Genomic DNA, 15,105 nt, shown 5'->3' with positions numbered 1-15,105 from the left:
TGTCTTGGCATCTATGACATAGGACTTCTGAATCTTGAAGTCCTGGGTTCAAATCCTTCTGCCATTTTTTAGTTGCATGACCAAATCATTTAAAACCTCTCTGAGCTCCTGTTTCTATTTAGGTATAATGAGGAAGTATGGCCCCTTTCACAATCAATCAAGGAGAGTAAAATGTGTCTATGTTCCCAACACAGTGCCAGCCCTGGGAATAAAGGCAAAAATGAAACTCTTTCTGCCCTCAAGAAGCCTATATTTACTAGAGCCTTATTCATTTTTAGTGTAAGGATTTATATCTCAGAAATCATCAAATGATATTTTTATTTATTGTTTTACTGTCTAGACTTAAGAAAATTGTAGAGAAAATCTTCATAATGCAGATTGAGTTGAAAGTGAATGCCAGAGAGGAATACATTGTAGCATAATCAAATAGGACCCAGGACAATCCAGAGGGACTGAGGAGAAAGAAAGTATCCACATCCAGAGAAAGAACTGTGGGAGCAGAAATGCAGAAGAAAATCACAGGATCGATCCCATGGTTTGATGGGGATAGGCGTTAAAAGATCACTCTACTGCAAATATAAATAACATGGAAATGGGTTTTGAACAGATACAGTTATAACCCAATGGAATTGTTTGTTAGCTCTAGGAGGGAGGAGAGAAGAGGGGAGAGAAAGAACAAGAATCATGTAACCATGGAAAAATATTCTAAATAAATTTTAAAAAAAGAAAGGAAATGACATGCATGCATGCATGCATGTATCCATATGTATAATTGTACATATATGTGTCTATGTCACTGCAATATACCTATATATACACACATGTCTATGTGCTGGCTGTTAAATGCTTACAAGACCATCACTATACAAGAGCCATACAAATCTAGAACAAAGCAACCATTATTACCATGAAATTTTGTTGCAGTCTACTATTGCTACAAAACAATCTGGGGACTAGAAAAGCTTTAGGCAGAGAAATGCTCTTTCCAGGCCAGTAATTCTTTACCTTTCCTGTGTTATGTCCCACCTTGGCTACCTGACAATGCCTATGGATCCTTCCTTTCTCCAAATAATGTTTTACATGCACAGGACGGACTACAATGAAACACGTTATGTCCAAGTACAGCTAAGTCTTGATGCTGCTGTTTACATGTCGATATCAAGATACTGACATTGAGGGGCAATCAATCCCAATCCAGATAGCTGTGAGCCCCAAGTGCAGAGCTTCTGGCCTCGAAGTCCCAGTCTCAGAGTTGTGAGAGCGAGGTTCTTGTCCAAGCCTTGGTCCCACCTAGCCAGGAGTCTCAATCACATAAACTCCTCCTTACCTGCTGCTTGATTGCAGACATTTGCCCTCCAGAGCTTGGTCCCATTCATGGAAAAGCCCCAGCACTTATCACAGTGCTTGGCATAGGGGCTGGAAGTGCTTTTTGATTGATTAAAGCTCTGGATCCCTGTTGAAAACAACAAATACCACTTGGAGGAATCAGATTTGGGAGCTCAAAAGGAGGTGGGAAAAACATTGCATTAGGAATCAAAGAACCTATGTGGCACCTTGAAAAAGATACTTAACTTCTCTGGGCCTCAGTTTCCTCAACTGTAAAATGAGGGATGGGACTAGATGGCCCCAAGGTCCTTCCCATCACTAACACTAAAATCTCAGTTCAACACCCATAACTTACAGATGGGAAACTGAGGCCAAAACAATGAATTGGTTTGCCTGAGGTCACAGAGTAAGAACTTATAGTTAGAAGTCAAGCCCCCATTCTCTGATTCCAGCACTTTCTCAGAACGCTTTGGACACCATATCATTCTACCTTCCGGGGAAAAGACCCAAATGACTTTAGAACAGACTTTGAGAGGAGAATGAGAACATAGTAGAGCAGTAACTGGGTATTCCGGAGAAGGCAGAGCCAGCTTAGTGGGAAGGGGGCAAAGCCAGAGAGAAAGAACTTGGAGCTAGAGTTGGAAGATCAAATTTTGGCTGCTTCCAAGTTCCTGGAATCGTGTGCTCCTACATTCCAAACCAAGGTCAGGGCTGCTGGCTGGCTGGCTGGCTCTGTCTTTGTCTCTCTCAGCCTTTTCTTCATGTGTGTTCACAGACATGTATCTATGTCTACAGGCACCTGTCACTGTACACAGATGTTCCTGGCCACAGGTTTGGGGAGTTGGTTGTTTTCAGGGTCTAACACTCATTTTTGAATAATGCTCCTGTAATGGAAAGGAAGAAGGCAGGGAAGATCCTGTCCCTAGAGATTTGGAGCTTGCCTCTGGATGGGGCATGACAACAACACACTTGGATTTATCTTCAAATATCTCAGCATGAGTGAGAATCCCTCGGGGGTTGGTGACTAATTGGAAAACATGCGAGGCAAACAACAGGCTTGCCACCTTTGCTCCAGATCTCCCTAGACATCTGTAGGGGAGACAGACTGGAGCCCCGCGTTTGTGGACAGAGCTACCCTTCCCTGGGAGCACCACAATGGACAGGAGGGAATGGAACAGAGCTTCAGGGAGAAAGCAGACTCCATCTCAAGAGGGTCTCCACCTCTGGGGCCTATCTCTGTGTCTGAATGCAGGTGACAGCTCCGGAAAGGCAGGCAAGCAAGCAGTGGCGGGCTTGGGCATCTGGAGGCCTGGCCTTGTGCTTTTTCTCACTGGCGTCAATCTCTCCCAATTGTTGGTCTCCAGATGTTGTCCTGCTGAAAACATCCAGATGCTCTGATGCAGGCAAAGGCCCCATATGTAAATGAAGCCTCCATTTGGCTAGAATTGAATTGGTAAAGAGAGGACAAAAGCAGGGGATCCCATTTTCCTCAGAGCAGAAGCTTGCCCTTTCCTCCTAGGGTTATCAAAAAAACTTAGAAGCGAAGAGACATCAACTCACATGAGCTCTATAACAAGGATGTGCTCAATGATCTAGCCAATTACACATCTCCAAAGTTTACTAGGATAAACTTCGAAAACCTAACATGCATTTTTCTTTAAGAATCATTTTTAGGGGGCAATGAGGTGGATTGAAAGTCAGTCCTGGAGATTGGAGGTCCTGGGTTCAAATTCAGCCTCAGACACTTCCAAGCCATGTGACCCTGGGCAAGTCCCTTCTCTTCTGCCTTGGAACAAACACAACGTGTTGATTCTATGATGAGAAGGTAAGGATTTAAAAAAATAAGAATCATTTATGAATTGTCAATAATATCAGAAGAAAAATCCTGATAGTCTCTATTTAAAATTCAAGCTAATAGCAGACAATCAGAGAATGGTATGAACTTTGATAGTAACTACTAACTGCTGGGCCCTAATTTTGATTATGGGGTTAAACTAGACCCCTAGGAAAGGAACTGACCATCTGCCTTTAGAAGGAAGCTCAGCCTTCAAGGCTTTTTGAACTGACCACATATTTCCATGGCTTGTTCCCCCTTTTCAGGTGTCTAGGCTTGGCCAAATGAGTGCCTCTGACTTGTCCCTTTAGGGCACTCTTGGCATGAGGTCAGAGTGGTCCCAGACTGCTCCTGTCCAAGCTACTTCAGGGTCCTGCTACACACATTTTCCTTTTCAAATTGCCGACCAGCACAAAGAAGTGTTTCTCTGGGCATCATTTCTGGCAAAGTGCTCTTTCTGCTCCTTCCACTCCTGTGTCAGGGGTGGCCTGGTCCTCACCTGGAGGTCTTTCTTCTGTGATTTCTGTCCTCAAGCCTAGAGGATGAGTAAAAACCTGCTTGAGGGGGGCAGCTGGGTAGCTCAGTGGATTAAGAGTCAGCCCTAGAGACGGGAGGTCCTAGGTTCAAATCTGGCCTCAGCCACTTCCTAGCTGTGTGACCCTGGGCAAGTCACTTGACCCCCATTGCCTAGCCCTTACCACTCTTCTGTCTTGGAGCCAATACACAGTATTGACTCCAAGACAGAAGGTAAGGGTTAAAAAAAAAAAAAAAACCTGCTTGATTCCATAACCATCGGGTTGTCCCAAAATATGTAGGAGGAATATGCAAAGAAATCAAAAGAAATGGAAACCTCAACTGAGGAAGAAGAAGAAGAACCCAGGTACATGGTTGAAGGGAAAAATTAACATTTTCTGAAAATAAGTCAAGACTGACCAGACCAAGGCTTCCAGTTTTCTAGTACCAAGCTGCCCCAGGTTCACATTTCATTTTCTTTCCTTTTTTTAAATTTTTGTATAGTGATGACATTTTGCTTATGATATGGGAGGTATCATGGTGCTACAGGAAGAATGTAAAACATGAATAGGACTTGAAGGCAAATTCTGGCTCTCATTTCCTTCCTGTGTGGCCATGAGCAAGTAGCTTGACCTCCCTGAGTCTCAATTACCCCAACTATAAAAGGACTGCCATGGAAGCTTTCTAAGGTCCTCTCTATAACACTCTTATCTTTACTGTGGAAGCCCCTCAAATGCCACTGAATTTCATCTGGCATCTCCTCCTTCCTCATTCTGCTCCCATCCCTTTTGTGTGCTTATTCCTACCTCTAAATAACACGAACCTCTCTCTACAGATTAAAATTAATTTCTTCCCCAAATGCCCATTTCCATGGCTAATATTCCCCTCCCTCCAAATTGATGACTATGACCATTCCTATTGAAGTAAAAGGTGTCTATACTGCCCAAACAAATCAGTGGCGAACTCTCTTGAATACTGGAAAATGAGAGAAGTCACTGACAAGTGTATATGTGTACATTTATGGTGTTGTCTGTCTCTTCAGGGATATTCTGAACTCTTTTTCATGACATAATGCACTCTTCCCCAAAAGTATCCTACGTGTGTCACAACCTTAGTTGCATAAATGGATTTGGGTTCTCAAGCAGCCAGTTTATTACATGTGGTCAGTAAATAGAAATTGGTATTCTACAGAGTCCAATACACTGTGGCACAATTGAATGTAAAGAACTTCCCTACTAGAAGCAATGCAATGACCCAGGACAATTCTGAGGGATTTATGAGAAAATATCCACATCCAGAGGAAGAACTGTGGGAGCAGAAACACAGAAGAAAAACAACTGCTTGATCACATGGTTCAATGGGGATATGATTGGAGATGTAGACTCTAACCGATCACCTGGGTGCAAATATGAACAACATGGAAATAGGTCTTGATCAAGGACACACGTAATACCCAGTGGAATTGCCCATTGGCTACAGGAAGGGATGGGGGAGGGGAGGGAGGGAAAGAATATGATTCTTGTAACCAAAGAATAATGTTCTAAATTGACTTAAAAGAATTTTCTAAAAAGAAAAGAAAAAAGTAATTGGTATTCTGTGACAAGCAGGAAGAATAAGCAGAATTCTCTAAAAGTATTATGCAATTTAAAATGTATTTGATGACCTGATACAAACTAATTTAAATGTCGTGCTATGCCAAATATCAGCAAAGAGCACTCTCAAAGGAATCTCTACAGAAATTCTCTGGGGAAAAGATGGAAAACTTGGGAAGACCTGAGGCCAAGTTGCTGTAAACGAGCTGCTTTGGGATTTCTCACTGATTAAGTTATAGAACGTTCGTTATCTGTAAAATAACCAGCTTGCCGCAATTCTGATCATGTAACATGAGTCAAAAATATGTTTCTTCAAGCTTTCTTCCAGGGGCCTTTTAGAGCTGTCAGACTACTAGCATTTGGGAAACTCCGAGTCTTTCAGTCACTCATGGCCGCTCTTGGGAGCCAATTTTTCTTCAAGGAGAACCCAGAAGGATCCAGCCTTACTCCAAAGGAGCTTTCCCTTTTGGAGAGAACTCAGTTTTGAAGAATTGACTTAATGAGTGAATAAACGGTCAAAATATTCATGCATCTCTCTCACAAACACACACTCACACACATACACACACTCACACACATTCACACATACACATACACTCACATATATACACACACACTCACACATACACACACTCACATATAATACACACTCACACATACACACACTTTCACACATACAGACACACACATTCACACATACACATACACACATATACACACTCACACACATACACACTCACACTCACACATATACACACTCACGTACATACACACTCACATTCTCACACATACATACACTCACACACATTCACACATACACATACACATTCACACATACACATACACTCACACATATACACACACATACACACTCACACTCACACATATACACACTCACACACTCACACATACACACACTCACACACATTCACACATACACTCACACATATACAGACACACTCACACATACACACACACTCTCACACATACACACACTCACACACATTCACACATACACATACACACTCACACATACACACACTCACACACATTCACACATACACTCACACATATACAGACACACTCACACATACACACACTCACACATACACACACACTCTCACACATACACACACTCACACTCTCACACATACACACACTCACACACACACCTTTTTCCTTCAGAGTTTATCAGCTTTGTCTGTGCCAACCCTCCCCTGTCCAAATTGGGGTCCGAGACTTACTGCTTGAGCAGTCGGAGCCCCAGCTCCCCACGGCCAGGAGAGAGACCCCTCAGCTGGGCTCTCAGCATCTACTAATCCTGGAGATTACAGGACAAATCCCAGGAGCAAAGCAGATGCTCGGGCTGGATGAGGCCTCCATACGGGCCTGAACTTAAACTGATTACAAACTTGGTAACAGTGAGGAGGAAAGCAAGCCAGGCAGAAAGTGATTTTTGAAAGCAATCCATGCTGTGAGCACAGCCTGCAGGGCACTGGGATGAGAGCAGACTCATTCTTCATTAGAAATGAACCTCGGAGCCCCTCGCCTTCCCTGTGTGGACAGGCCTTTCCCATCCTGGGCTCTTGTCTTTTCACTGAGCCCAGAATGCGTCTGCAGTGAAACAGGAAACAGCCTTCTATGCACCAAGGTTTGCAGCCAGACCTGACAGTAACCCAGGGAAAGCAGCCTGGGCAGCCTGGAGGTTGTTTGGTGTTTCTTTAAAAGGTTGGGGGTGGGGATGGGAACAGCAATGAAAACTTCACTCCTGTAACCAGGCCGGTCCTGCCCCAGTTCTGCCCTTCTTTCTCCCAGATAAAAGGTCTGAGTCCCATTTAGGGTCGCAGAACCAGCAAGTTGTTAGCATGTTTTAACTCACTGCAGTATTCCGGGGGGAAAAAAAATTAAAGAATGTGTGTGTGTGTGTGTGTGTGTGTGCCTGTGTGTGTGTGTGCATGTGTGTGTGTGTGCATGTGTGTTGTGTTGGGTGGGGGCTGCTGTGTCTACAGACCCTGGTAATGGGATGGAGTTAACTAAGATCAGAATTATTCTGCTAACTTGGAAAATCACAAGCCTGACTGGCTCCGAGGTTCCTTCGGAACTACCAGGCTCCCCTTCACTTTGGTTCTTGGCCTGGAAGTTGTTCTAGAATTCCCATTTGGTCTTCCACAGTCAGTGTGAAGGGAAGCTGAGAGGCACTTTTGTGCCCTAAAGGAAGGCTCCTTTGGCAGGTCAGTGGGCTCCTCAGAAGTAGATATTCTTTAACGGTGTGCCACAGAACACACCAGATTACAAAGAAATCAAGTCTATGGAAAAATTGTTGGCCAAAAGATTTTATAATCATCTCTCCCAGCCCAAGTTCAGAACCCCTGAGCAAGTTCAGGGTTCTGGATCCTTTTTAAATACAATGTGACTACAACAAATAGTAGCCTGCTGAGTACTGGATTCATCTGATCATCTGCCTTTCACCCAGGAAGCCCTGGAAATAAACACGAGGCTTGTCTGTCTGTCTGTCATTCTGTCTGTCGGCCATCCTCAACAATACGCTCTCTGAGACCTGAGCATACGGTCCTCTGAGGATCAGGAAAGGTCTATCAATGTGTTATGCACAGTCCCTGCAAAGGGGCACTTTTTCATATTCATCCCCCAAGAACTGGTCATACAAAGAAAAAAGCAGGGACGAACCAGTAAATTCGGAATTCCTTCCCCACCCCCACCCCAATCACTCACTCCCAGTTCAGGAAAAGACGTTCTATTTGGGGAAGGTCGAGGGTTTCCCATTCAGGCTTCCTTCTGCATTCAATAAGTTTGTTGTTCCTATTTCTCATTTTAACCCATCCTATGTGACACGAGAGCGATGCTTCACGGCCACGGACAGAACAGTGCATCCATCCACTTCCAGTATCACAGCTAACCAAGCAGGCCTCCTTGGAACAGCGACACAAAGGAACTGAGTACGAGGACGCGATCATTCAGTCACGGAGGGGAAGGAACCATCTGTTGCCAAGATCCATACTCTGCTCACCAGTGAGATGGAGGCTGGCAAAGGATTCCTGGAGCCCTGACAGAGGGAAGGAACGGCACCCAGGCCCCAAATCCGGTGCCTCCACATATCTTTTGAGAGGAATTAGACTAGTATTATTAGAAGAATAGTATAGTAGGAGTCTAGCGGGCTTCTGAGACTTCGGGTCTATTCAGGATGGCTATTTCTACACTTCGATAAAAAGCGATGAGTTGAAGCCATCTTTCTTGATCATGGCAGGCATTTTAGGACTGAAAACTGGGCAGCTGGTTCTTCCTGGAACAATCCAAGCCTTCCCGGGCTCCTTTCTCGGCAGTGAAATTCCTGGGCTAACCCTGGAGCCCGATTGATAGATCAATGCGCTCTGCTTCTTTCTCTGCAACTGCAGCTTATTCCTATTACGGCACCGTTTGGAGGGCACTCAAAAGTCATTGAAGCCAAGCAATTCACACTATTTATAGACTCGTTTTTTCAGAATCACCTGCTCTCTGCTGATTATTTTAAGTACAGTTGTAAAGTTGGGATTTTTTAAGAGCCCTTTGAAGACAGAGCAGATGTTGGTGTTGCTAATGATGCTGGAAGCAAAATGGGTTCAAGGCTGCAAAACTGTTTAATACAGACTGAGTGACTGTGTGTTTTTCTATTAAACCTGCTTATTGTCGATTACTAATAAAAATACTTATGGAAGCCCATAGGCCATAAACATTGGCTTCTAGCCTCCACCAAAACCAACCAAGCAACTGAAATCTGAGGCCATCTCTGGATTAGAACATGGCATTTCCTGAGGTTCAGAGCAGCTTTTCTACTATCAAAATGATGACAGGTTCAAATCATGGTGTCTGTAAGCCTACACACATGTATATGTGCACACGCATTCACATGTACATATATGTATTTGTGTGTATATACACATATTACTTCTGGCATGGAACAGCTTTGTGGAGGCTTCATGAAGCAGCAGACATAGATTATCACCTCATTTGAGCATCAGAAGGACCCTGGGAGATAGGAGTTCTCATGTGCACACATATGTGTACATGCATGTGCACATACAGAGCTAGATAGATGTCTGGGATCTCTATAGCTATACATATCCATCGTCTATACCCAATGTCTATGGATAGATTGAACATAAGTAGATTCAATGTGGAGAGAAGCATAAATATTGCATAAGGTTAGAAATAGATTTCGGATCTACGTGGGTATGAGTGTGGGTGTCTTGGAACTAGAAGCTGGTGGGCACAAGGTGAGTTTTGTCCAGGGAACGTTTTTGTGTGCCTGCTTTTCACTAGGAATCACTCTACTTACTCTAGAAGCAGAAAGACAGCAGGAATAAGTGCCAAGTGAACACACTCAGGGAAAGGAGGACTGCCGCTACCATGCCATGCCCTTTGCTAGAGTTTGCAAAGTAACATCAAGTGGTTTACGGTTCCTTTTTTGGCCATGCAGAGACGGTAGAAGGAAAAATGGAGACGATCCCCCAGTTCTGTTCTGCTGGATCAAGCCCTTATGGGACCATGAAGTGAATAAGCTTTCAAGGTAGCACAGTAGGTCAGAGGCAGGGGAGGGGGGCAGGATTGAGGCTACAGTAAAAATTAGGCTTCGAAGTTGAACTCAATCAAGATGAAAGAAAGAAAAGAAGAAAGGAGAGAGGATAAAGAGACAGAGAGAGAAAGAAGAGAGACAGAGAGACAGAAGAGAGAGAGAAAGAGAAAGACAGAGAAAGAAAGAAGAGAGAGAGAGAGAGAGAGAGAGAGAGAGAGAGAGAGAGAGAGAGAGAGAGAGAGAGAGACAGAGAGACAGAGAGAGGGAGAGAAAGAGGGAGAGAGAGAGAGGGAGGGAGGGAGGGAGGCAGGGGGAGGAAGCTGCCGACAATAAATAGTTATGGTTCCAGTTCGAATAACGTTTTGCATGAGAACTTAACTGCTTCTGCTACTAAAAATCGGGATGCTGTTTCCCTTCAGTTAGCTGAAGATCCGTCAGGGTTATTCTATCCCAGTAAAAGATCACTAGGAATCCCAAGTGAACCTATCCTGAGTGATGACTAATTGGTATTTCCCACTCAAGCTATAACTCACTAATCGTATGGGCAGCAGCCGGCCGGCACACATTTTCTCTGTTTTGGTAGTACTGGAGTCGGGAGCTCTGGCGGGCAAGAATACACATTTGCAAGATGGGATTTTGCTATTCGGTGAGTCTGGGGCAAAGATAAATACATGCGATCCTGCTGAAAGGGGCCAGTTTTCTCTTGAAACTCTTGCCAGGGCTAATTGAATGGCATCTCCTGCCCGTTCCCATTATTCTCCACTCAAAATAATTTGTGTGTAAAAGAAAGCGAAAACTCAGCCCTAGTTTCGGGAAGTAAACAAAAGAACGGTTCATGCAATAAAGACTCAGTTCCGGAGGTTCTGGATCTGAAGACGGGACCCGAAAGGACATTCACTTTCAAACAGTCCAGTGACTTCAAGTACTGTGTTCCGCCGAAGAGACTTCCAAAAAGCATTCTACAAAGCCTAAATTCTGAATGTGGCTTCCCTTCCCCCCACCCCAAGAGAATAAACATAATAGAAGCTTTGACTGATTTTGTTATTTGTCAGTGTGGTAAGAACATCACCCTGAAGCTCGTTTGCCAGTACACCAGTAATGCATGGGAGAATTGGATATTTGTTCTTAGAGAAAGAAGCCCTGCTTGGGAAGGTGATACTCACCCTTGAGGTTGAAAAGAGGGCTGTAGCTGGATGATTTACACCCGCCTTTAGAAAGACGCCTGACTGGGATATTGTTGCCTAATTCTGAAGACTCTTTGGTTCCTATAACAAACTCTCTAAGCCTAGAAGATCCGAAGCCCTTTGCACTTTATTCTAATGTTGATCATTTTTATGGGGGCAAAATGGAGAGAGAAAACCAACTGCCAAATGATTGGTAAAGAAACAAATAACCAAAGCGCCGCGGTCCTCAGATTCAAGAAGAAAACCCTAGCCTTGCTACTCAAAATACTCCCAGAATTCTTCACCCAAAGCTCCTTTGCAAACGTTTGCCTCGGATTTAGGACTAAGAATTCAGCTGGGAGCCTTTACAGAGTTCGGAGATCCTCTCCCGGAGGCTTTCTTATCGGGCAGCTCAGCTCTCCAGAATCCCTTCCACTGGCTTCGCCTTCAGAGGGACGGGAGTGCCACACACTTGGATTGTTGAGCCCTGGCTATGTGGCAGCAACCCTGGCTTTTGGACAAGTCCCCCTCTGCTTGTCCTCCGGGTTCCCACCACTTGGGAAACAGCTTTCCCTTTTGTGGATGCGGGAACTCCAGGCTCCAAAAATGATCACCTTCGTAGAAACTAACAGCACGAAGCATTTTCCCGGCACACAGCTAGATAGCAGTGTTGCCAACCATCCCATCCCATGGGGAGGGGGACGAGGAGAGGGGGGAGGCTACCTTTTGGAAATCCATAAAGGGTGCTCTTTAAATGTATTTCCAAGTGCAAGCTTCAGGCTTTGGAGATGACCCCTGCTTCCCTAATTAGCAGGGATCCCCACCTCCCCTACACACACACATTTGGATCCGGGGTTATTTAAAGCTCCATTTCATCAGAATTAAAGGGGTTTGTTTGTTTGCTTGGTTTTTTTTTCTCTCATGAACTTTGCCAAATTCTACTGCAAGAGTCCAAAGATTGCACAACAATTTGGGAATTCGGTTAACTATAAGGAAAAAGGGAGGAAGGGCTGCTGGCCTCCGAGTGAGTCGGAAGCAGCCACATGAGGGGTCTGGCACCAGCGAGGGCTAGAGATTCTGCTCAACACTCTCCCTCTTTAGTTTAATCCAAACCGAGCAACTGAGGGCAAGCGCCTTACGTGCTTCCCAGAGCGGCCCCAAAGACCCAGCCTGCAGATGCCTGCGAAGTCGCTGCAAGTGTCTAGTTTGCTGAGGGTACTGCGGGGAGCCTTTCGATACAAGTCTAGATTCGGGGAAAGGCTGGGGGACCAATCCTGCCCGTGGCCTTGGAGAGCCGCAGAAGTCCTACTATCTTTATTGACTGCGAGTCCACCTGACTCTCAGCACCAGCCCCGTGGTGTGTGTGTGTGTGTGTGTGTGTGTGTGTGTGTGTGTGTGTGTGTGTGTGACTGTCCGTCTGTGCATCTGTGACTGTCTCCCCGGATGGCCAGTAGTCTCTGAGGGCTTCAGAGAGTCTGTGTGCGCCTGTCCCGGACCACATCTGTCTCTAAGGTTTCTTGCCGGTCTGTCTAGGGATGTGAACGTCGGTGGACCCGGCTGGCTGTGGGTGCGGGTTTGTGCTGCGCCAGTCGCCCACCCCGACGATGCCCGTCCGGCACGACCGCCTTCCCTCAGCCCCTCGACGGCCCCTTCCTTACCTGAGCTGTCGCTCTTCCTTTTCCCTGCTCTCTTCTCCGCGTCCCCGGGGGACAGCGCCTGGCGGCCGTAGTCCCCTGGCGCGCAAGCGGCCCCGGTGGGAGTGCTGGCACCCAAGCTCCCGGCTGAGGAGCACAAACCGGGGGCGCTGCCGCCCAACTCCGGGCCGCCACCGGCGTCGGGTTGCAAGCACAGGCTGTGGCGGGCGGCAGCGGGGGGCGAAGCCAAGGGAGGGAGGTGCCAGCTTCCCTGCAGTGCCTGGTGCTGCGGCGGGGGCGGCGGCGGCGGCGGCGGCGGGGGTGCCTGTGGGTGATGGTGGTGGTGATGGTGGTGGTGGTGGTGGCCGCGCGGGTGGTGTTGGCTGGCGAACATGCCCTCCTCATTGGCGTAGCCAGCGATTATACAAGATGAGGCTGACGGGGAGAGCTCGGGGTAGGACATGTGGTCCGAACGCCCATGAAGGGCCAGCGAGGACTGAGAGAAGGGGTGCAGGCCCTGCGCAGTGCCGTGCGGGCTGCGCAGGCAGCCGAAGAGCGGATGCTCCATAGCATGCGAGGCGCGGCTGCTGCCCGGCGGCGGGAGCTTGCGGACAGATGCCTCCACCTCCGCCGTCCTGGTCAGCCTGCAGTGTACTCAGAGCCCTCGACCCGGGTCCGGCAGCGGGCTGCCCCGCTCGGCCCTGGCCTGCCCTGCCGGGCTGGGACGGGCCAAGAGACGTCTGGAGGCCCGAGTCCGGCTGCGCGTCTGTCGGTCCGGCCCGCCGCCGGCTGTGCCAACACCGGGGAGAAGCGAGAGAAAAAGAGGGAAGGAAGGAAGGGTCGTCCGGCTGCTCTGCTGTTCTCGGACGCTCCGAAGTCAAGGGGAGCAGGAGGAGGAGGAGGAGGAGAAGGAGGAGGGGGAGGAGGAGGAGGAAGAGGAGGAGGAGGCAAAGGAGAAGGGGAGGGGGAGGAGGAGGAAGAAGAGGAGGAGGAGGAGGAGGAGGAGGAGGAGGAGGAGGAGGAGGAGAGGAGAAGAGGAGGATGAGGAAGAGGAGGAGAGAAGTGGAAGCCAAGAGAAGGTGGTCCCAGAGACTGCTGCCTGACTGCCTGCCTGCCTGCGAAGGGAAACAGCTTCGGAAGGTTATAAATAGAGTGTAATGTGAGCTGGGGGCTGGCTTAGGAACCCCGCGCTGACCACATGCGGACTCCCTCCCAAACGGCCGCTCCGCTCTTTGCCGGCTCCGCTATTGCCGCCGCCCAGCCGGGGCTCTCGGGGCTCCTTTGCCCACAGCCCCGGCCCCAGGAAGCTCTTGAGTGGTGCACCTATCTGGGCCCTGCGGGAAAGGGGAGCTCTGGGTTTGATAGACAGCCCCAGGGGAGCGGCCCTACACACACACACACACACACACACACACACACACACACACACACACACACACACACACACACTCACACTCACACTCACACTCACACAGGAGGAGCACATACGCTCACGCCCACCCGCCCTAGGAGCCTGAGCGTCGGATCCCCAAGAAAAACCAGTCCGAAATTCAACTTTGTTCTTTACGGAGAAACTTCGCTTCAGCTTATTTGTTACTTAGTTTGTTTGGAAACGTAGCTGCCATTCATGCACATCTGCAAATAGGCGCAGCCGGGAGAAGCTGTGCGTCGGGACTCGGGCTGGGGCTGCAAACCGGGCCGTGCCCTGATTCTGCAGGCAGAGCCAGAAGGCCGCGGAGATTGTGCCCTGGGTTGGGCCCGGGCCCCAGGCAGTCCGCTCCTTTCTCTGGGGTCTGGGGGCCGTGCAGTTGAAGGGGAACAGGGCCGGAGCCCCCAGAGAAGCAGCGGGGTTGGCTGAACTTCCACTGGCGGAAATAGGTTCCTATCTCATGGGGGAAAAAAGGATGAGGCTCGGGGTAGGAGTGGAAGGAAGCGAGCCTGGGGCGGAGCCAGCCAACCTCTGAACCCAAAGCACCAGCAGCCTCACCTGCAGTCCCAGGTGGCTACTCCCACACCCGGCTCTTACAAACATCTCTTTGTCCGACTTCATTTCTTGATCATTTCCCTGGAAGGGGGGATGAATATGTTTTGCCATCCTCTAACAGAATCAGAAATCCACTGGTCCTCCCTACCGAGAAGTGTTTACACTATCCCCAGATTGAGCTCCAAGGCCCACGAGCCAAGCGAAGGCTTCTCATTCCTAAACCGCCCTTCCAAATCACAGCCCTGGCGGCCTCGGTTGGGTCTAGAGAGCCCCCAAGCTCCACTCCCTCCCCTTGTCCAGGGCCTTCGTCTCTGGGGCTTGACACTCCTCCGAGGCTTCACACGCATATCCTGTCTACCTTACCTATTTTGTCTGTTCATTTTCCAACTGGAAAGGGAACTCCGAGGCCAAGGGATTCACCCCGCTTCGGAAACTTGTCTCTTCGGGGAGTTGGATGGAATTTTCTTCCTATAGTGGGAGAAGGGAGGGGAC

At 47.9% G+C, this 15,105-nt stretch overlaps 1 protein-coding gene across 2 annotated transcripts in view; it reads right to left on the bottom strand.

Moving 5' to 3' along the window:
• Positions 1-13,809, bottom strand: part of MEOX2 (mesenchyme homeobox 2) — an 87,261-nt gene extending 73,452 nt beyond the window's left edge. Inside the window, exons 1-2 of one of the 2 annotated variants that reach the window (XM_056800570.1) lie at positions 12,654-13,809; positions 1,328-1,453 (exon numbers count right to left, since the gene is read on the bottom strand). In XM_056800570.1, the coding sequence (XP_056656548.1) occupies positions 1,328-1,453; positions 12,654-13,197 (670 nt within the window). In that variant the 5' untranslated portion in view covers positions 13,198-13,809. The remainder of the gene's footprint in view (positions 1-1,327; positions 1,454-12,653) is intronic. The other variant, XM_001363866.4, reaches the window with a different exon arrangement.
• Between the last annotated feature and the right edge of the window lie 1,296 nt (positions 13,810-15,105).

The sequence above is a fragment of the Monodelphis domestica genome, chromosome 5, assembly GCF_027887165.1.
Source record: "Monodelphis domestica isolate mMonDom1 chromosome 5, mMonDom1.pri, whole genome shotgun sequence".
Taxonomy (NCBI): Eukaryota; Metazoa; Chordata; class Mammalia; order Didelphimorphia; family Didelphidae; genus Monodelphis; species Monodelphis domestica.
The sequence above is the reverse complement of the archived record's forward strand: the minus strand, read 5'-3'. Positions and strand labels throughout refer to the sequence as shown.